The following is a 21930-nucleotide window of genomic DNA, read 5'->3' on the forward strand; positions in this document are numbered from 1 at the left end:
CTACACAACACTGGCTCTGATGATTATGTTCATAGGATTATCAACACGTGTATGCTGGATTTTGAGGCACTGTCTTCTGAGGAACTTCGACTTGCTTCTTAGCAGGATGCTTCATTGACTATGTCCCAACATATTCTTCAAACTAACAAATGGCCACAGAAACTTCCTGCTCCATTGCCTTATTCTGAGCATGTTGCTGCTGAGCTTACAGTTCATGATGATTTTCTGTTGAGAGGTGAGCTAATTGGAATACCTGAATCTAAAGTGCATAGACTGTTGAAGCTAGCTCATGAGACGCACCAAGCAAATTCTGTGTGCCAAGTTACTGACCAGGCATAGGCTCAGAAGTTGAACATTTGACAGAATTGCCAAAGATTCTAATGGCATATTGTTCTATTCCACACAAGGCTTCACAGGAGACACCAGCCAGATGGCTCCTGTCATGTGAGATTTGCACTAAACTTCCTGGCCTTGGTACTCAAAGAGTCGTAGATGATCCACATGTTAGGGACTAGCATCAACAGTACCTGCACCAGATGAAATATTATGCTGATTCCACCCATAGGGTTAAGGGCCAAAGTTTTAAAGTGAGGATCTGGTGTATATTGCTAACAATACTACAGGTGACTAACTTCACCCAACATACAGATATGTATACTGTGTTATTCTACGGAGCATATAAGATCCTTCCTCTGAACTTGTCAACACTCAAGATGGCAATGTTTTGATTAGAAATGTCAAACATCTGAGAAAGGTTCCATCTCAATCAAAATGTGATGATTTAGCAGTCTCTAGTAACTCAGAATTGCAAACCCCTGTGATGCAGGACACTGAGGAACTCTGAGAACAAGGACAGCAGAACAGCAGATGAAACTGATACTGCTGATGTAGAACCTACTCCAGAGAAGATTATGAGGCATGGACAAGTAGTTAAAAGACCCTCCAGATTTAGGGATATGTTCATGTAGGTTTTGGCAGCATGTTAGGAAGAAGTGTTATCTTTTTTTAAAAAATGTTTTTAAAGTTAGACAGTGTTTAATGTTTATGCTTGTTTATCTAACAAAGGGAGAGATGTAGTGTAGCTGTTTACAGAGTTTCCTGCAATATGGTAGATCCCAGTAGTCTGTGCAGCAGAGAGAGGAAGTGGCAGCACAGATAGGAAGCACCAGCAGAAACAGAGACAAAGATTAGTAGGAAACAAAAGGCGTAGTAAATATGTTACGTTAAATGTTGTTGCTTATTAAAGACCTTAATATAATTTACAACTCGGGAGGTATTTGTTAAAGAGTAAACAAGAGAGTACACAACAGGGAAGAAGGGGGGAATGAATCCCTCCCCCTGCACACTTCTGGAACAGATTATTGGCAGGATTTCATCTTTGGAGGGTTATATGTGCACAGCCCTGCCCATTCAACTGGTAAGGACTTCATGCATGCAGCCTTTGTTTACACCTGATATTCCCCAACCAATTAGGAATCCATGCACAAAAGCCTCCTTTTTTATATGTCTAGTCCAATGAGTGCAGCTGTGTTTGAATTCATTAGCCCTAGAGTTACCATGCCCCCTGAAATTCTGGGTTTCACCCAGATTTTAAGCATCTCACCCAGATTGCTTCGCCCACTCAGATCGCCCAGGTTTCAGCTTTCATTTTTTTAAAAAAAGGTCAATTAACATAATATGCAAATTAGACACCTGGATTTGGAAAGCCAGAATATGGCAACCTGAACTAGCCCACTCTCCCCTCCCCCCACAAGTAATCCCAGCTGTATTGTTCATTTGAAAACTATGGCTAATATCTTGCCTAACAAGGTGCTTGTGCAACTTTCTCTTATTTCTCCCTGTGACCAACACTGAAATGAATTCAAAGGCAAATTTAATCATTAAAAAGATTTTTTTGCCTACTGTACACTATTCCCCTTAGATAGTTGGGTATTTTCCTCTGGGCACAACAGCAAGTACAGTTTGAACTGGGAAAAAGTAGTACAGGGTCTGGTGAGCACCTTAAACAGGAGATCACTGAGGAGTTGATCTGCAGTTTAACAGCCTGGCTGCCCAGATGATTAGGCAACTGAGAGATCTGGGCACAAGGGAGATGGGTGGGAGGAACAGAGAGAACAGAGTTGAGTGCTTTCACGCACACTGTTTACCCACCCCATGCCTTACAGCTACAGACTGTAATCTACCTAGATCAGGCCTGCACAATATAAGGCCCAGGGGTCAGATTTGGCCCTCAGGGACTAATTTACTGCCCCCCAGGTATCCTGCAGCAAGACAGGAGCTGGTAACTGCCTTATAGTGCCATCCTTTGCATGCTTTCTCAAAAATATGCTCCATGGTGTCCCCAGTGAGGCTTACGCCCATGTAAGCATGCCTAGCATTGCAGCCTGAAAGCAACAACAATTTAGGAGAGGAGAAGACTTGGCATTTGTTTGGGGCTGACATGCGCTCCAGGGGCCCCACTGATTGAGCAGGGACAGGACCTGTTCTCTGGCCACTATCCTTGTTTAAAACTATGGGTCCATTGACTGGGGGAATAGATCCACAAGTAACTAATAATATTTTTAATTTTAATGTAATAATGTGCTAAGAATTTGACCTCAGCCCCTGCACGCCAAGTTGTGGATGGTTCCATCCCACCAGGGCATTGGAGTTGTGCAGCTCTGACCTAGATGGATGCCTATAGGTGGAAAGCACGGTGGGCGGGCGGAGGGGGAGGAAAAGAAGAGTGAGAGAGAAAGTGCTCGGCTCCATTGCCTCCCTCATATGAGTGTGACTGGCTGCTTAACTTCCTGGGCTGCTAAAAGTGGAGATTGGCTCCCCAATGTTCTCCAGTTTAAAAGCCTGGCTGCCCAGAAGGTTAAACAGCCAGAGAGCAGCCTCACATGGGGGAGGCAGGGCTGGCACTGCACCCCAACACTGACGATGGCATCAGGGGATACGGCCAGTATCATCTTGAGTGGCATACTGACCCGAGCTGATACTGCTGATGAATATGTTGCTGAGAGAGCCTCTGCAACAGTTCTTATAAATAAGAACTATTCTCAAAGAGCCTTTTCACCTGCCTTCTTGTTTTCAATAGTAAAAGGAAGACTTGCTAAGCTTGTTACTCAAAGGAGAACACAGCAAATATAGTAATCCAGAAGAAAAGCAAAAAGAGCCAAAATGGAGCCAAAAGGAACCAGAACGATCATCTTCTATAGTGTATTGCGAAAGAGGGACAAACACTGAGAGCTCTGGGTCACTTGCAACAACATTCTACTGGCCTCCGATTGTCTGTTAACTTTACAAAGAGAAATATAATCAAATGTGGTGAAACTGCTAATTGTTTTTTGCTGGCAGGCTGTTCTTTTCAGAAGGTGCCAAAAAATCTTAGGGACAGAACAGAGGGCACCTGATTGCCTTCACAATGTGTTATTTCTCAGAAAATGCTATCAGCATGACTCAGATGTGTACTGAACAGAACACTTTGCCGCCTGACCAAACAGTTCCTTTTGGGGGGTCTTAAATAACAAAAAGGATGGATATTGCTTTCTTTTCCCAGCCTTTAGGCTTTATGAAACATGCCTGCTGGCCATTTAATTTTGCTTTAATTATACATTTGCTGTATTAGCCCTAATCTAAGCCAATTCATATGGTGCTAATGGAACTTTTGTCAGAGTTCCGATCAGTTAGTTTTGCACAAGGAGCAGAATGTTTCTAGGAAGCTGCTTGCTGTCTCTCTCTCTCTCTCAAATAATGCAAAGCACAGAGCTCTGAGCAAGCTTAGAGAGCTGTCATTTATTATGTGATTATGGAAATTAAAAAGGCATTTTTTCCCATATTGCTGAGTTTTAAAAAAATACAAGCTGGAAATGGAAAATCACAAGCTTCAGAAAACAGCTCAGGCAGCAGCAGAATAATTCACCAAACGGTATTGATTTTAATGCTTTCTTTTAAATATAGAATTTAGAAACCCTGCATGGCATAAATAGCAGAAGTTCATCACTTAGTGTATTTACTGATTATTATTATTATTATTATTATTATTATTATTAAGCATTTTAGAGTATTCATTACATTGCACATATATTCACTTCTTGCAACCCTACTTGCAACAGTCCTGTATGGTATGGTAGGCTACTATTATTCTTTCAGTTTGTGGGGAAGTTGAGCAGAGGTGGATTAACATAGTAGCAAGTGTAGCATTTGCTACGGGCCCCACGTTTTTGAGGGCCCCGCATGCCCGGCTTCCAACTGGGAATTAAAGTTAAAACTTTACTTGTTTTATTTGGTCCATGTTAGATAAAATATCCCTTTTCTGCTAAATGTGCATTTTAAGAGAAGGCCCAGCGCAGCATCTGTCCAGTGGCTGTTGCTGGTACCTACCACATTTTTCTTTTTTGAGTGTGAGCTCTTTGGAGACAGGGAATCATCTATCCACTCTTTATTTTTCTATGTAAACCACTTTGAGAATTTTGATTGGAAAATGGTATATAAATGTTCACTGTTGTTGTAGTAAGTGTGAGTTTGTGGCTTGGTCTCCCATACTCCAAAATATAGCAAATGAAAAAATTGAATCACTTTACTATGCAAGTAAATATTTTACGTTTTAATATTTATGTGCATTTAAAAAAAATTTAGGGCCCCTTTATAACATATGCTACAGGCCCCACACTAGCTTAATCCGGCCCTGAAGTTGAGGCTGAAAGACAGTGGTTTTGCCATAACCCATTTATTGAGTTCATACAGGAGATAAAGTTTAAACCAGCATCTTCCAAGTTCACAGTTAAGGGCCTTCCAGATGGTAATAAAGAGTAGGGATGTGAAATATTCCACACAGGCTCCAAACACCATCTAACTCACAGTCCACATGCTTGTAAAGGCTTCCATGCTCCTTCGTAGTGCTATCTCACTCCCTGGTGACACACCAAGCAAGGACCTCACATGATTTTCACAGTATCACTTGCCAACCAGTTCTTGCATTCTGAGAAAACCTGTCCATTTCCCCAGTCACCACAAAAGTAGTGGTGGGTTCTTCTTAGACTGTAACAGCTGGCCAGCAGATGGCACTGCAAAAATTGCATGAGGTCCCTATTTGCCATACATAGACTATCAGCTAATTAAATAAATAGTTCTGCAGGCCTCAGTCAGTGCTGGGTAAACTGTGGTGTCTGTTGGTAACCAAGGAAGTTCCCACACAACACACAAAGAGGAGGGAGAAAGGAAAAGCAAAATATAAAACCCAGAATGGATAATATGCCTCTGACATTCCAATAACAAAGGAAAAATTATTTATTTATTATTTATTTATTTGATTTCTAGAAATCCCTTCCAAAATGCTCAGGGTGGTTTAAAATTAAAACAAACCATTAAAACAGTAAACAGCTAAAACAAAAATTAAAAACAATATAACAACAATTAACAATTTTAAAACATTTTAAAACAACAATTAAACAATCACAGTAATTAAAAACTCTGAGACTGGATTAAAATATTAAAACCGATTTTTAAAACCCAAAGCCAGGCCAAAGAGATACGTTTTAAGGGCTCTCCTGAAGGCTAATAGAGAATTCAAATTACAGATTTCCACAGGGAGTGCATTCCACAGCCCCGGAGAAGCTATAGAGAAGGCCCGCCTCTGAGTCACCACCAGACGAGCTGGTGGTAACTGGAGACAAACCTCCTCAGATGACCTTAATGTGCGGTGGGAAATGTATCTTTCCCTTTCTTCTCCGAAGTGAATAATATGGGTAAGTTGTATCATATACAGAGTGTACAATAATTGAATTCCATAATTCTACTACTACTACGAATATTTATATGCCACTCTTCAATCAAATTTCTCAGAGTGGTTGACAGAAAAATAAATAATACATAAATAAGATGGTCCCCTGTCCCCAAAGGTCTCATAATCTAAAAAGAAACATAAGGCAACAGCCACTGGAGGGATGCTATGCTGGAGTTAGACAGAGCCAATTGCTCTCCCCCAGCTAAATATAAGGTTGAATCGCTACTTGAAAAGGTGTCTCTTTGCTCAGTTAGCAGGGGTGTTCTGTAAGTGTTGCATATTTTTTCTTTGATCAGTTCCTAATTCTTATATTTCTTTCCTTTTTTATTCAGCTTGTTTGTTTGTTTGTTTACTTACTTAACATATTTATATTCCACCCTCTATCAAAGTCCCTAGGTGGTTTACAGTAATGAAACAAGCCAAAAGATTAACACATTTAAAACATATGTGAAATTTTTGAAGTTAAAACAATCAATAAAATTAATCTAAAAACTGATTTTTAAACATTCATGCTCCTGAATTTATGGCATTATGTACGATAAATTCATTTTATAATGCTGAATGAGGTAGATTATAACTTTATTATTCTCCCATTAAATAAACAGTTATAAAAATGTCCCTGAAAAGAAATAGGCAACCTTCGTTGTGTTTTGACCCACTTGAGCTCCCTCACTTGAAAAATAATTTCAGGGTCCCTGCTGTCATGCAAAGTACAAGAGACATAGAGACATGATAGACCATTTCTCCATTCTGTGCCAAAAGACCAAAAAAATCTATTCTGTTTGGGAAGTTTGTGATGAAATACTTCTTATGCGTTTCAAGTGCTTATCAGGCTATTGCCTCAGTCACTGATGTTTAGGACATGATATTCAACAAGTAAAAGGAGGTAGGTGAGCTCTATTTGGTTCTGATTCAGAAAGGATAAAAGATTTTACAGTCAGCAAAAAGTGTGTGGAGGAGGAAGCTATATCTGAAAACCCTCTTTTCCACAGGTCCAAAAAATGCCAGCTGTAAAGATCAGGCCTAAAAATGAATCTATTTTGCACCCACTGGCCAATATCCTCCTTCAGGAAATGGCTCTGCATCCTTTAATTAGCAGATTTTATTAAGTCCATGGAAGAGCTGTGAGTCACACAGACTAGAGAAACAAAACCCTTACAGGGACTTCTAGGTGTTAGAACAAGGCAAGTGATAATAAAGAGGTTAGCACAGAGAATAAATTATATCATATTCCATGATGTGGGGATATGTTAAAAAAAAAAAGGTGCCATGGAGAAAAAGCATATTTCAGAGCAAAAATTCAACAGAAGATAATGAGGCTGTTCACAAGAGGAGCCCAGTCCAAGCTTGGGCAACCCTACCTAGGTAGGACTGCTTGTGTGAAGCATCAGCATCAAGGCTGATTCCAGCATTGCCCTCCCAGGTAGCCCAGGATTTTTACCCAACCATTACCTGGGTAAATTGTCACATATGTGCTTTTTTTTACCTAGGTACAGGATCGTGTGTATGCTCAGGCTGCACACAGCCCAAGCAGATATAAAGCTGGGCACCTAGAGCACCCTGGCTCATGGTGGAATCTCCCAATGCTAGTTGTGCAGTGGATATCTGGAGGGATATCTAGAGGGATATCCTTTGTGGGATATCTGGAGGCAGGGATGCATTTTCAAAAGCAAACGCACTGGTCATGTGCACACACGAGCCGCATTGCCTGGGACCACACCATATCATCTGGGGGAATGTAGGTGCTATCCTGCCTTCCCCCCTCCTGCCTTCTCCGGTACTCTCAAAGGTTGTGTGAATGATCTCAATATCTGGTTTAATATATTTATTGGTCTGTCTTGCAGTTATGAAAAAGTATCTGATCACTGATCATAAATAAGTTCTTCTAATTATGAAAAATAACTTGTGTGAATGCATGCTGCACACCATTTTCCCATTAAATAAACCATTAAAAAATTTGTTTTGCTCTAATTGAGAACTCTATAAGTTTTCCAGTGTTCACATGGGGACCTCATGTGCATATGTTTCCCCAGTTGTACTAACTGGGAGGTCAGCTCTTAGGTTCAATGAGCTGCCTCTGCTATTGAAGTGAATTTGAAAATACATCCCAGGGCCCACTGAAAGCCATCTTGATTCAGACTTGGATTGAAGCACAACCAGGTTGGAAGCAACAAGGCCTACTTCTGAGGTAAGGGAGGCTCACACTATGTGAGGTGTGTCTCAGAGGCCTTTGTGCTGGTACAGGGGACTGTGGAGAAAGACTCTCAGTTCAGTCGCTATCTGACAAGAGCAGAGAGAGAATGCAGTGTCTGCATTCTTGCCAGAAGCAAAGTGAGAATGCATCCCAGTATCCCTTGTAATGTGTAGGGGGACTCTGGAGTATGCTCTCTACGATAATACTTGAAAATCAAGTTAAATTTCTAGCCTGCCTCATTCCAAAGGCATGAGAAGATGCTTAAGAAGACTAAAGAACTGCCCAATGAAACCAGTAAGGAAAATACCCTTTGAAATACTAAAAGGATTATATTGAACTAGCTGGGCCGGCAGCAGAGCATCTGTGCCTCCAGCCAGCCCACCCACTGCCACCTTTTTCTTGCCTCTGTCTTTGTCTTTCAACAGTTCTGAAAGTTATAAAAGGCCCACATATAGAAGGACTTGTGAACAGTGAAAAGGGTATGAATCTGGAAGGTTTTCTGTCAAGCTAAGGATGTTTGCTGTGGGTTGTGTTACTGTTTATATTACATTATTTTAGTTGAACACATATTTATATTTTATCAGGGTTTTGTTTTGTTTTTAAAATTATTAGTGGGCCACTTCAGATGAACTTAAGTCTGCCACTGCTCCTACACAAGGTATTGCTGGGGCCGCAACAAGATTATGCCTGCCCCTATGTCACTCAAGGACATGCTGACACATTCCCAGTAGGGATGTGCACAGAACCAGCGGGGGGAATAACTTTAAGGGCGGGGTAGGGTTCACTTACCCCCCCTCCCACCGTGTATCCCCTGCCAGTGCTCGCTAAAAAAACGGTCCAGCAGGGCAGCAGTGTACCTCCCTGCCATCCCGTCCTCTCCTCAGAAGTAAGTGGATGTAGCCCGTGTGTGTGTGCACGTCAGCGCGAGCGAGCCCAATGTGTGCATGCACATAGGCTACTTCCGCTTACTTCTGGTCTGAGGAGAGGATGGGGTGGCAGGGAGGTACACTGCTGCCCCACCGGGCCGTTTTTTTAGCAAGTGCCAGCATGGGAAATATGGTGGGAGTGGGGAGAAGTGCACCATCCCCCGCCCTTAAAGTTATCCCCCCTACCTTTAAACCTTCAAACCGCCCGGTGTTCGAACCAGTCCGGAGGCCTGTAAAAGGGCCTCTGAACAGGTTTATGCACATCCCTAATTCCCAGCACATCCTTTACTCACACGGTGATCATCTGGATTGCCCCTCTACAGATGTCGCAAAACCCTGTTTCAATTAATCCCCTAATCAGACTGTATATTTTGATTGTGTTCTAATAAAGGTTACAAGATTAGCATTGAAAAGCTGTTTCCCCCATTTGCATCACTCCTGCACCTACATACAGCCTTTAGTTGAAAGATCCTTAGCAAGACACGAGACTCTAGCTCTATGTGTCGTGACAAACATCATCAGTAGTTCTCCAGGGAAAGGAATGTGCTTCACCTATTTGTATCTTCTATCTTTCCTGGAAAAGGCCCCAAGCTTTCCATTCATGAAGGATGGTGATAATATCCAGAGGCCACATTTTGTGACAGAGGTGCACACCCCAGTTAGCATGGTCTACGAATGGAGACAAGTCAAGCAGGAATCTAGGATTGAAAAGAGACAAAATATTAAAAGAATATTTGCAAGGATTTCTTCAGCCACAGATTAAACCCAGCTTTACATTTGGAATAATTAATGTACATACCACTGAAATGAATCATGGGCCAGTAACTCAGTGGCCCATCCTCTCTGTGCTTTAGGCAGGCTGTTGTTTTTTAAACCTTACATGATGATTTTTCATTTCTTCCCCTTGCCTTACTGAAAAATAAAACATTACAGATGTTTCTAAAGCCACAATAAAACTATTCCAGGGATTTAAGGCAGAGTGAGAGAGGTCTGTTCATGATGTCACAAGTGGCAGCCAATCATCAATCATCATCATCATCATCATCATCATCATAATCCACAATTGGTTCCTGCTGCAAACTTGTAGAACCTTTTTTTCTGAACTCAACCCAAGAGAAGTAAAGGTACTTTGAATGCTATAAAGTGGCTTCCAAAGTAGTTTGACTGCTCAATAAATGTGATATCTGTCTTTATCACTAGTTCGAGAAGTATGAATGAGCTATAGCTCAGGATCTTTGCCCACATCATGTGCAAAATGCTTTGTTCATCTGTGTGTTTACATCATAGAGGCATGACTACTGTATTGTTTTGAGCCAGCATAACACAAACAGGAACCTCGCGTTATAATTCTTCTCCCTTCCTTTTAGATATGTGTTCCTATTCCACAACTCACAATATTGAATAAATGGTTTCAGAAAACATGTGGAGAGGAAATTCTGAGATATAGATGCGGGGGGGGGTGTTTTTGTTTTTGCCTCTCCATTTAATCTGCTGTGTCAAGAGCACCTTAGCCTCCATAGCTACAGGCCGGTCAAATGGCCTCTTTGTGCTTGACTCATCAGGAGCAGCGGCAGCCCTCTGAAGCAGTTAACACTGTTTTTTCATTCCCAGTAGTGCTGAAAGTAGCCTTTTTTTGAGAGCTCACAATACACTTGAACTTTATCTTCTCTGTTTGAAACATCTGTACAGTGGGTATAGGAAAGAATCACCCCCTTTGATAGACCTTAAATTCTGGTTCCCTTACATCCTGAAATGAAAACACAAAGAAAATTCCCTTCACCAGCTGTACTTATCCAATGCAACCTATAACATCCAACTGAAAAACATCACAATTACAGTCCAGAAAAAGTGTCAGAGACAAAAAACAAGAATTATTGAGATTGAAAAAGGATCACCCCCCAATGTCAATATTTTGTTGAACCACCTTTTGCTTTAATAACAGCCTTGAGTCTGTTGGGATACTTCTCTATCAACCTTGCACATCTAGACGGGGCAATATTTGCCCACTCCTCCATACAGAACTGTTCAAGTTTGGTCACATTGGATGTTAGGTGTTGGTGGACTGCTATCCTCCCTGGATCCGGTCGGCCCTCCAAACTGGATGGAAGAGCAAGGAGGAAACTGGTAAGAGAGGTTACCAAGAGGTCAATGGCCACTCTGAAGGAGTTAAAGGACTTCATGGCAAAGAGTGGTTGTTCTGTGCATGTGACAACAATTTCACGAGCGCTCCACAGATGTGGCTTGTTCGGGAGGGTCACAAGGAGAAAGCCACTTCTCAAGAAAGGCCACATTAAAGCTCGTTTGAGCTTTGCCAGAAGGCACCTTGAAGATTCTGATGCCAAATGGAAAAAGGTCTTATGGTCAGATGAGACCAAGATTGAACTATTTGGCCTCAACACCAAACAGTACACCTGGCATAAATCCAACGCAGCTCACCATCCACAACACACCATACCTACAGTGAAGCATGGAGGTGGCAGCATCCTGTTGTGGGGGTGTTTCTCTGCCTCAGGGACTGGGGCCCTCGTTAGGGTAGAAGGAAAAATGGATGGGGCAAAATACCATCAGATTCTGGAAGAAAACCTCCTACCCTCTGCCAGACAGTTGAGGATGGGCAGAAGATTCACCTTTCAACATGACAACGATCCGAAGCATACAGCAAAATTGACCACACAGTGGCTGAAGGAGAAAAAAGTGAACGTCCTCATGTGGCCCAGTCAGAGCCCAGACCTAAATCCCATAGAAAATCTGTGGAGAGATTTGAAGATAGCAGTCCACCAACACCTACCATCCAATGTGACCGAACTTGAACAGTTCTGTATGGAGGAGTGGGCAAATATTGCCCCGTCTAGATGTGCAAGTATCCCAACAGATTCAAGGCTGTTATTAAAGCAAAAGGTGGTTCAACAAAATATTGACATGTGGGGGGGTGATCCTTTTTCAATCTCAGTAATTCTTGTTTTTTGTCTCTGACACTTTTTCTGGACTGTAATTGTGATGTTTTTCAGTTGGATGTTATAGGTTGCATTGGATAAGTACAGCTGGTGAAGGGAATTTTCTTTGTGTTTTCATTTCAGGATGTAAGGGAACCAGAATTTAAGGTCTATCAAAGGGGGTGATTCTTTCCTATACCCACTGTATATGTTATTAGTTCTTAGTGGCACATGGTTACACTAACTAGCTCAGGAAAAGGTGTACACACAGGAGCAGTCAGTACCAAAACAAATCCTTTGTATTCATATGAACATCATGTTAACCACTCATTCTGAGCTCCATTATTAAATCTATTCATTTGTTGCCAGAACAGTGTGGAAGCTTTGGCCCCATGATATACTGTAGGTCTCAGATTTATACAGAGGAACCCTCAAGGGCCTAGTCTACACATGCAACAGAATGAGGTGCTAATGAGAGTCTCAAGGCAGTAGACCAGATTAGCCCTATTCATACATTCCGCGAGCATACAAGGGGGCTGTTCAGATGTTACAGTGAACCACAGTTAAAGCTTGGTTCCATACTATGTCCCCAAGCCTCTGAAGGACATAGTAAGGACATACTTACCCCTCCCTTGCCTGTGTGAGCCTTCAAGGAATTCTATTTCTAATTTAGGTTTAAAACAAACCAAGATTGGTTGTGACAGCCGAACCAACTGATCTTGGTTTATTCTAACTTCCCTGAAATAAACCAAGATACGAACCCAAGGTTTCATATGAAATAGGTTTCATATCTTGGTTTATTTTAGGGGAAATAGAATAAACCAGATTGTTTGGTTTGGACATCATAGCAGATTTTGGTTTGTTTCTAATTTAAATTGGAAGTGGAATTCCCTGGAAGCTCATGAAGGCAGGGGAGGGGAAGAGTACACTCCTGAGGCTCAGGGATGTCTTGCAAGCCTATGGCTACATGGTGAAAAGGGTTTGTATGTACGTGCCATGAGGAAAAACCCCTGTGTGCATTGCTTTTCAAAATTAATTCAAAGTAAGTGAACACACACACAGGGAAGCAGGATTACAGCAGCAAGCCCTGCCTTTTGATGTACACACATGTAAGGGAAGAATGGCAGTTCAGTCCCCAAATAGCAGATCAAAACCAGTTTGGTGAGAAAGCAGCAAAGCAAGAGGTCTTGACACAGTTCTTTAGTATTGAAGAACTACAACAATTTATTTAAAGAAAAGGCTAGAAATGAACGTGAAAAAGCCTGCAGCTTAATTTCAGCTGTAGCTCATGGCTGAAGAGAGAGACCAAAACAAACAGCCATCTCTGGAGAGACAAAATGGAGACTAACACTGGAAGAACAAAGAGGAGAGGAGTCCAGCACTTTTATCCATGACCCTAGCCCTGTCCCCCCAGTGGTCACTATGAGACATTGCAGCTGAGATCTGATGCTGCCTGGGTCCTAGCTCCAATGACACATTCACCTGAATGTCTGCATGAAGGCAACACACATACAACTGTACACATACAGAACTGTTTCTGCCAGGTTGAGAATCCTGATTTTCCAGGGTTCCCAATTGTGTGGAAAGAGGCCTGTGCGTGTACAGTTGTACATATGTTGACTTCATGCAGTCATTCAAGTGAATGTCTGTACATAAGCACTGGGAGGGAATCTGAACAGGTGATTTAACGAGGCTGACCTTTGCCTGAAAGGGGTTTTGTATGGGGAATTTTGGCTACAAACTCAAACCAACTTCAGCACATCTCTGACATTCAGTCATACAGTTGGAAGAGGTCTTGGAGGTCAACCTCCTGCTGGGTGCTGGAAAATCAGACTTTGAACATCCCCAATAGATGGTTCTCTAGCTTCTGCTTGAAGATCTGCAGCGAGGTTGAGCCTGCTTATACCTTCTGTAATTGGTTCCATTGTTGAATAGCTCTTACTGTTAATAACTTTTGCATAATGTTCAAATGAAACCTACCCTTCTGTAACTTGTGTCCATTAGATGTAGTTCTGCCCTCTGAAGCATTAGAAAACAAGTCTTTGAGGGACTTCACACAATCGATGTAAAGCACTGTTTGGGGTAGTACAGGGAGAGTGGGCTTAGCCCACTCTCCCCGCACATGGGCAGGGAGCTGTCCCTGGACGGCCAGTTTGGCCACCCACATGACTGCTGGTTCCGTCATAGAGCCGGCAGCGGTGGTAGGGATCAGGGGCCACCTGGCCCCCAGAAGTTCCAGGATGCCCCACACTAGTGCACAGGGCTTTTTGGAGAGACCCCCAGGGCTGGGAGGCTTGTTTCAGCTTCCCAGTGGGGGTCTCCTCATGTGTTGCTGCACCACAGAGCCATACCACAGCAGCACACGATCAGCACACGAAACAGGCTTAGCGGAGCTCTTGCTCTGCTAACCTTGTTTAAGGGGAGGGGTAATTTTTGCGGCTTGCTGCTCCCTTAGCCCGATTTCCCCTGGTCGTGAGAATAACTTCTTTGTCTTCTTCTGTGAGACAATACTTCAGGTATTTGAAGAGTGCTATCATGTCCTCCCCCTACTCCATGCTGAGGCAAGTTCTTCTTTGAAACTGTGTTTTTCAAGTGAATGTCTGTACATAATCGCTGGGAGGGAATCCCAGTCTGTACATAATGTCTGTACATAAGCACTGGGAGGGTTCTGGGTGCTTGACCCAAAGTTCTTGACTCAATGTTCAAGGTAAAAAGTCTGGAACTGATTAGTTTAGAAGAGTCAAGTTGATGCAGAGGATGACAGGAAGCTCGCTGCCCATGCAAGAACTAGAGTGATGTGCTAATAATGCAGGCAGAGAGTTTGATAGAAGCTCTTATATGTTTTGAACGACATATTTTATCATGTGTAAACTCTTATATTATTTGTTGAATGAAAATCTGGCACTTTGACATTTACTCACCTCTACTTTATTCATGGGAATTCTTTAAGAACTCTAACAGAAGAAAGTAATTTCCTCTCTCTCTTCATCACCACAGGGTCCTTCATGCTATCTGAAGTATCTGTCAAGTATTTGAGAGTGCATCAGTAAAACAAAGACTCACTCAAACCCACCCTTCCCAAACTTCCATCTCAAAAGTGTATATCAGATTTCCACTTAAGTATGAAACCACCAGTGTAGAAGCACTATATAAATTAGACAATCTGAAACCCATCTTATACTTCACAGTGCCACAGAAGGGTAAGTTGAACCCAGAAATTACAATGTGATTTAGACTGGCATTTACTTGTCGGTCTTACTAGCAGAAAGTTTTATTATTTTTTGAGATATTTCTTTACAGCAGCTTGTATTGCCATTATTCTAATCTGTACTACCACAGATGTATTCTTTCCCCTGGAGGTGGGAGTCAGCGATAGATAAGTATAAGGAGAACCAACAAGCTTAAATAGATGAAATAAAAATGTATAGCATTTGAAATTTCACAATTCAGAACCAATGTTTTTCAACATGTTCTAATTAGTTTGATGCTAAAAATAATGCTTAATTATTTCAATGCTTTTCTTTACAGCTGGTCACAAATGGGGTGGTTGTGCCAGTTGCTTCAGGTGGTAGCAGTGGTAACTGTTTTTTGCCTGCCATGTCTTGGGGAGGACAGATGTGCAGGAACTCCAGGAATCCCAGGTACCCCAGGAGCTAATGGATTGCCTGGAAGAGATGGAAGGGATGGCATGAAAGGAAATCCAGGACCCCCAGGTATCTCTACAATATATATATATATATATAGTAAATTCTGATATTAAGAATTGTCATGAGTAATGAACAATAATGTTAAGTTTTATGCACAGTTGAATGAGGACTGAGTCACCCATCGCTACAGTAGTATTGATGCTATTTCCATACGTTATGGTCCCATACTTTGCTGGTGATATCTAGGTCAGCTCTGCACAACTTCTGACCTATCAAGATGAATGCATTATGCCAGCTATGTATGGCAACCCACCAGAGGCTCCATAAGCCACCTGGTTTTGTTGCCCGCCTAGGACCGCAAAAACAGGTTGACAAGCATCTGACCACAGCACATAGTAAATGTTTGATTTTGTGGGTCATAAATTCTAGACCTGGTCTTCCTAGATTAAAACAAAACACAAAAAACCCTATAAGGGCAGGGTAAATGACAAAGTTCCTTTTCAGCTATAAATTCACCATGTATGTGGGCTTATGTTCTTTAGTGGAGTTCAATATTCTTTGCTGAAATCCAATATGGTTGGATGTGTTATGGCTACGGCACTACCTTGTTGTTTTTAGGTCTAGATAATCTTCTACATAACTTGCCTCCTACGAGGGTCTTGTCTCATCCCTACCTTATGTACAAATATTTATACTTACAAATAAATAAACAGTATTCCAAGAAACAAGACATCCTTAAATAGACCTCTTGGGAGTAAAATAGTTCTACCCAACATGAGCAGAAATGAACATGCTTAAATACTTTCAGTGTAGATGACATAGGTCCTTTTTTCCTCCTTGTAGGAAGCTGGATGTTTATATCTTGCTTGCAAAAAACAGAACTCTCTAAGAGGAAACCTTTATACATATATACCTCACAAATGTGTGTGTGAATGCCTTTTTTATCCTCTAGATTGGTACGATGTGTGTCTCTCATGTTTAAGTAAAATAGTGACTGCAATTTACGGGCACAGGAAAAAAGGCTTGAATAACTCAGAATATCCAGCGGGGAAAGGGAAAGAGTAGAAATACTCCATCCAACAAGCAACTATACAAGCTTAATCTTAAAGCTAGTGGGCAATTTCTTAATCCCTTAGTGAGATCCATTCTGATAGTGGAAAGTAGAGATGTGCACAACTGGTTTGATTGCGAACTGGACCCCATGAACTGGCGTGGTTCTAGGAATTCGATCACAAACTGCTTTGAACCAGTTCAAGCTGGTTCATTGAACTGACCAGCCTATCTGATCGGTTCAACCAAACCAGTTTGTATACTCACAGTTCAGTCCAAATTCCGTTCGAATTTGGACTAAACCACTCCAAATGGTCCTTGCACACCCCCTAATGGAAAGATGGTCACTGAATTGTTGCAAGGGCTTTTTTAAAAAAAAAAAATCTGCAAAAGACAGAATGAATAAACATGTTAATAATCAACACTGGCAAGGTGGAGGAAATAATCTTTTGCATCTTCTATGTCCTCAAAATGTGGGTTGAGCAGCTGAGAAAGGTACCCAGAAGTAGACTAATTTGTGCTTATATACTAGAATAGTTCCCTCAGCCTGGTAATTAAGCCACAAAAGTTAGCCAACTGCAAAATGGTTTGCTCACCTGCTTCAGGAGGATTACCATTTGGTGGTGGTGGCATTGAGAAGGCATACTTCTTTTTAACACTTTGTTTTGCTGCGTCTTTTGCTTTGTTTTGCTGTGGAAGCAGCAGCTTCAGATGTGCTTGAAAGTGCTGATAATGTCCCGTCACCATTTTCTTATAACACGCCAGGAAATGATCTTATAATGTGATGTAGGGCCAAGTCTTGGTGATGCATTTTAGAAAAACAAAATCACAACAACCAGGAACCGGCCACTGGGAACATGATCAGGGCTTCAAGTGCTGCTGGAGCTGCTACCACCCACAGAGACACAATGAAAAGTATTTTAAAGCTCTGCCAGTGCCACCCACACCAAGGATAAACCTCCTGAAGCAGACAAATAAAGGAATGTTGCAAGTGGGTAACTTTTGTCACTTGCCACAACATAAACTGGACAATGTCATTACCCCAACATACATTCCTGGTTGCCAGTAGTGACCAGGCAAGTACTAAAATAGAAGACCGAGTTCACTGTTGTGCAATCTTACTTTGAAAGGTCAGGTGAGAAAATCTTTCCAGCTTCAGGGCCTAGAGTACATTAATATTTGGGTTTCTGACTCATCATTCCAAGCAAATCAGTACAGAACATTGAGTTATTCAGAACTGGTCACAAAGCTGTTCCCTTGAAGGTCACTCAGCCATGCAAATATTATTTATTCTGAAGTCATTGAGAAGAGTGTCTTGCTCGTGTTTATTCTTGTGCTTCTTCCTAGGTCCTACGGGGCCCCCTAATGGCCTGCCAGGTGCTCCTGGGAGAGATGGACTGCCAGGTCCAGAAGGGCAGAGAGGTGAACCAGGAGAGAAGGGAGAGAAGGGGGAGCCTGGACCAGAAGGTATAAAGGGGATGTTTAGGAAAACTACCCTGTTTGCACAACATCTACATCACCAGTGAAGCCAACTATCAAATTCATTTCCAAAACTATGTGTGATCATTAACTTCAAGTAAAATAATTCTAAGGCATTGAGACTCAATCCTGTTCCAGAAGTGATTTTTCAGTGGCCATTGATGAAAGCAAACTAACACATTTGTAACAGGTCCTTTTAATTACTCATTACAGAAAATAATATCTGTTTACTCCAAGAACAATGGCCAGTGAAGCACAGTTGAACTCAATTGTTTTCTTAAATTAATTTGCAGGCCGTCCTGCTTCTTTTGATCCTGAAGTACAGAAAGTCCTCAGAAGTCTGGTACAAAGAATCATGAGGCTTGAAGGAGGTAATGCTCTTGCTTTTTGTCTCCCCAGTTTTATATACTGTTGGGAATATGTTCAGAATAGGCATTGATTGTCAACCCTTGCCTATCCCCTCTTAGGTAGCTTTGGCTGGAGCCTGTTAATGGTTTTAAAGAGGAAAGAGGTTGAGACAGGCTTCTATTCACTCCCCATAGTGTCCAAACACAAATCTGGAGCTTAATGTATTGCTTTTTGAACAAAGCTCCTATTATTTCCTTGTTGGCATTTTTCGTATATTTTTTTCGGTTAAGCGACGTTTCTTCCAGTAACTTTGCTGTCTTCAGCCCTGGTTGCTCAACTGAAGATCCTGAATCCTGTTGTCCACTTGCCACCAGATGTCCAGGGACTCCAGCACCTGGCGCAGTCCTTGTTGACCCGGGCGATGACCGATCCGGTATAGATTTATTAAAGTTACGTCTCACCATATTGTTGATGGGAGAGGCACTCTTTGTCTGGCTCCTCTGGTGAGACCTGTCCAGTATGGTTGGACCTCTGGCATAGCTCTCACCTTCCTCAGAGCACACAAGCCCCACAACCACGCCAAGGTAATGCCTCACTGGGGCAATGTATTGCTTTTTGAACAAAGCTCCTATTATTATTATTATTATTATTATTGATGATGATGATGCTTTTCAACAAACAAGTTCTCAACATGGCTTGTGCAGTAAAAAAGTAATAAGATGCTGATCCCCTGTCTCCAAAGGGCTCACCATCTAAAAAGAAACACAAGGTAGACACCAGCAACAACCACTGGAGAGATGCTATGCTGGCGTTGAAAAGGGCCAGTTGCTCTCTCCCTGCTAAATATAAGAGAAGCTCCACTTTGAAAGGTGCCTCTTTGCCTAGTTGGCAGCGAGAAGGAGAGTTGCACTCACAGCTCCTACCTCTCCTTCAGTGAATGGAAGGAGCTCCCTTCACAAAGCAGTGAAGCAGTGAGTTAAGATCCAGTCCATTCTTTATTAGTCTCCCCATTGTCTCTGGTCCAACAGGTTTTGCAGGGTCTTATAGGAATGTAAAAATCCATCTTCTCATCAAAGGTCAAAGTCAGATGAATTTACACACCAAATCAGTGATCTCTCATTCAAATAATCTTCAACTGCCCAGAGACGGAAGTTTGGGGCAGTGTACAAATGTAATTAATTAATAAATAAACAAACTCACTCACTCACTCACTCTCTGGGCAGAGAACACTTGCCTGTCTCCAATTTAAATTACCCGAACCCCATAAGAATTACATAGTGCTTGTGAAATGTTTGAAAAATAAGAGGCATTTCAGAACTGTAATATTAGCTATGGTTGTATTGTATTTTACACGGCGGTATTGTTATGGCTGATAGGCGTGTGCACGAACCAAATATGGTTCATTTTGAATTCAAACCTAACTGTGTTTCTCTGAAGTGGTTCTGTTGAACCGACCAGCCAGTTCGGTCCGTTCAGTTTAACTGGTTCGGGTGGCCATGTACCTGTAAAGGGGAATCCGGTGAGGATTTCTTTTTACAAGTACAGCAGGTGGGGGACCGTTCCAGGTAAGGGGCTGCCAGGCAGGGGCAGCGAGAGAGGAAATAAGCTGCTTACCCAGCGGGCACAGCTGCCAGCACTGCCATTTGCCCTCCTGACACAGCCCCAAGTGTGCTCCCCCCTCCTTTACAAAGCTGCTGGCTCAGCGACATCTTGGTTCTGACCTCCATGCAGGTGCGGAGGCCATTTGTGCTGCATCCGCACATGAAAGGAGGCCGGAACCAAGCAAGCCAGCAGCTTGGTAAAGCAAACCCTAGTGCCCACCTAATGGCTGGAACATATTTCAGCAATATTTCCATACAGTCTCCAGTGATCTTTCCTCCAAAGGATACCAAACCTAGGTAGCACTTCCCCCCTGGAACATGGGGAGCTTTAACAGTATCCAACAGCACTGTAATATTCAGGGCAGGGGGAGGAATCTCATATTTTGTAGAACTGCCATTTTCTGAAAGAAGGACTAATCCTTCCTTTAAAATTCCCAACAATACTACAAAATCCCTGGCCAGTTCAGACATTCATCCTTTGATGGCTGCAATACCAAGTGATGATATGCACATATGAATTTTAATTGTTGTAGTACAAAATGGTTAACCATGATTTTTTGTCTCCTCTGCAGTCCTTGCTTTGAAAGGAGTGATAAATAAGGCAGGAGACAAAATATTTGCTACCAATGCAAAGGAAGTTAATTTTGAAACCACGGTCCAAACGTGCCAGCATTTTGGGGGTTCCATTGCACAGCCCATGAATGAAGAAGAGAATAAAGCTATTCTTGAAATTGTGAAAGAGAAAAACCGATATGCCTACCTGGGAATTAATGAGAGCCCTCTTCCAGGAGAATTCCAGTATTTGGACGGGACGCCTGTGAATTATACTAACTGGCGTCAATATGAACCAAATGGTAATGGAGCAGAAAACTGTGTGGAGATGTTCACTGATGGAGGCTGGAATGACAAAAAATGCAACCAGTATCGTCTCACCATCTGTGAATTTTAAACACATTTCTCCATCTACACTATACAAACCAAAGCAGATTAACTATCTTGTCTTCTGAGAACTGTAGTTCTGTAAGGGTACTCAATATGTTTCATCAGATATGTCTCAACACTCAGAATAGCACAATTCCCAAGATTCCTTGTGGGAAGCCATGACAATTAAACTGTGACAAAGCCGGTTTTAAAGTAATAATGTAAGCTTGATAAAATCTGTTTATTTTTTCTTCTCATGTAATGTAATAAACAGATGATTTAGTTTGGCTTAGCCAGAGGTTGCCGGTCCGAATCCCTGCTGTGATATAGGAAGATACTGAAAGGCATCATCTCATACTGCGCGGGAGATGGCAATGGTAAACACCTCCTGTATTCTACCAAAGATAACTACAGGGCTCTGTGGTCGCCAGGAGTCAACACTGACTCATCAACACACTTTACCTGTACTTTAATTTGGCTTAGTTCTGGTGTGCAGAATCACAAAAATCAGAATTATTATACTTCCATACTACTATACTTAAATTAAGGAATTTAAATAATGATTTATTGATAATTAGTAGTGATGCTGGCAAAATCCACCAAGTTTTGAACTGAAAAATAATTTTGGAATCTCAGAAAGAGAGATTACCCTTCCTAGTACCAGAATTTATCTCTATTTGGAGATGTTTACCTGCTTTACCCTCCCGCTTCCCCAATCAGCTCTCACCCCTCACCACAACTCATCCCCCCGCCTTTTTAACCAGTCCTCCAAGACAAGCGGAAGTAACATCTCTTCCCTGAAGTGGCAGGAGAGGTTTCTTCTTTTAAGTTTTCTGTTGGCAGTAAAATGGAAGTAATGGAGGTTGATAGGCTTAGTAATCTTTCCCCAGAGCTGCTGAAATGCTGCTTCAAACACTGAACTGGCATTCTTGCCATGAACATACAACTAAATGTTGCAGGGAAATCCTCTGGAACCTTGCCCTCCTGTTTAATTCAGTCCCTTGCTTTCATCCTTCCATCAGATATGATAGAGAATGGGGCATCTTACTGAACTAAAGAGGATT

At 42.0% G+C, this 21930-nt stretch overlaps 1 protein-coding gene and 1 long non-coding RNA gene across 2 annotated transcripts; one reads left to right on the forward strand and one right to left on the reverse strand.

Annotated features, from left to right (window-relative positions):
- Nucleotides 1-9460: 9460 nt before the first annotated feature.
- Nucleotides 9461-15133, reverse strand: LOC128350259 (uncharacterized). Its single transcript, XR_008319212.1, has 3 exons — nucleotides 14742-15133; nucleotides 9687-9799; nucleotides 9461-9585 (listed from the first exon to the last, which is right to left on the reverse strand). It is a non-coding gene; the product is annotated as an uncharacterized LOC128350259 (long non-coding RNA).
- Nucleotides 9546-21158, forward strand: LOC128350258 (pulmonary surfactant-associated protein A-like). The gene is made up of 6 exons (XM_053308268.1): nucleotides 9546-10011; nucleotides 14818-15020; nucleotides 15349-15533; nucleotides 17865-17984; nucleotides 18290-18367; nucleotides 20518-21158. The coding sequence occupies exons 3-6, from the start codon at nucleotides 15359-15361 to the stop codon at nucleotides 20892-20894; spliced, it is 750 nt and encodes a 249-aa protein (XP_053164243.1). The 5' UTR covers nucleotides 9546-10011; nucleotides 14818-15020; nucleotides 15349-15358; the 3' UTR covers nucleotides 20895-21158.
- The last annotated feature ends 772 nt before the right edge of the window (nucleotides 21159-21930 follow it).

This window comes from Hemicordylus capensis, chromosome 3, assembly GCF_027244095.1.
Source record: "Hemicordylus capensis ecotype Gifberg chromosome 3, rHemCap1.1.pri, whole genome shotgun sequence".
Taxonomy (NCBI): Eukaryota; Metazoa; Chordata; class Lepidosauria; order Squamata; family Cordylidae; genus Hemicordylus; species Hemicordylus capensis.

What these genes read in the sequence shown, in the direction of transcription:
- LOC128350258 (XM_053308268.1), top strand. Translation starts at nt 15,359, where the DNA reads ATGGGGTGGTTGTGCCAGTTGCTTCAGGTGGTAGCAGTGGTAACTGTT. An exon ending in AGGAAATCCAGGACCCCCAG is followed by an intron (nt 15,534 to 17,864) that starts GTATCTCTACAA and finishes GCTTCTTCCTAG; the next exon opens with GTCCTACGGGGCCCCCTAAT. An exon ending in AATCATGAGGCTTGAAGGAG is followed by an intron (nt 18,368 to 20,517) that starts GTAATGCTCTTG and finishes TCTCCTCTGCAG; the next exon opens with TCCTTGCTTTGAAAGGAGTG.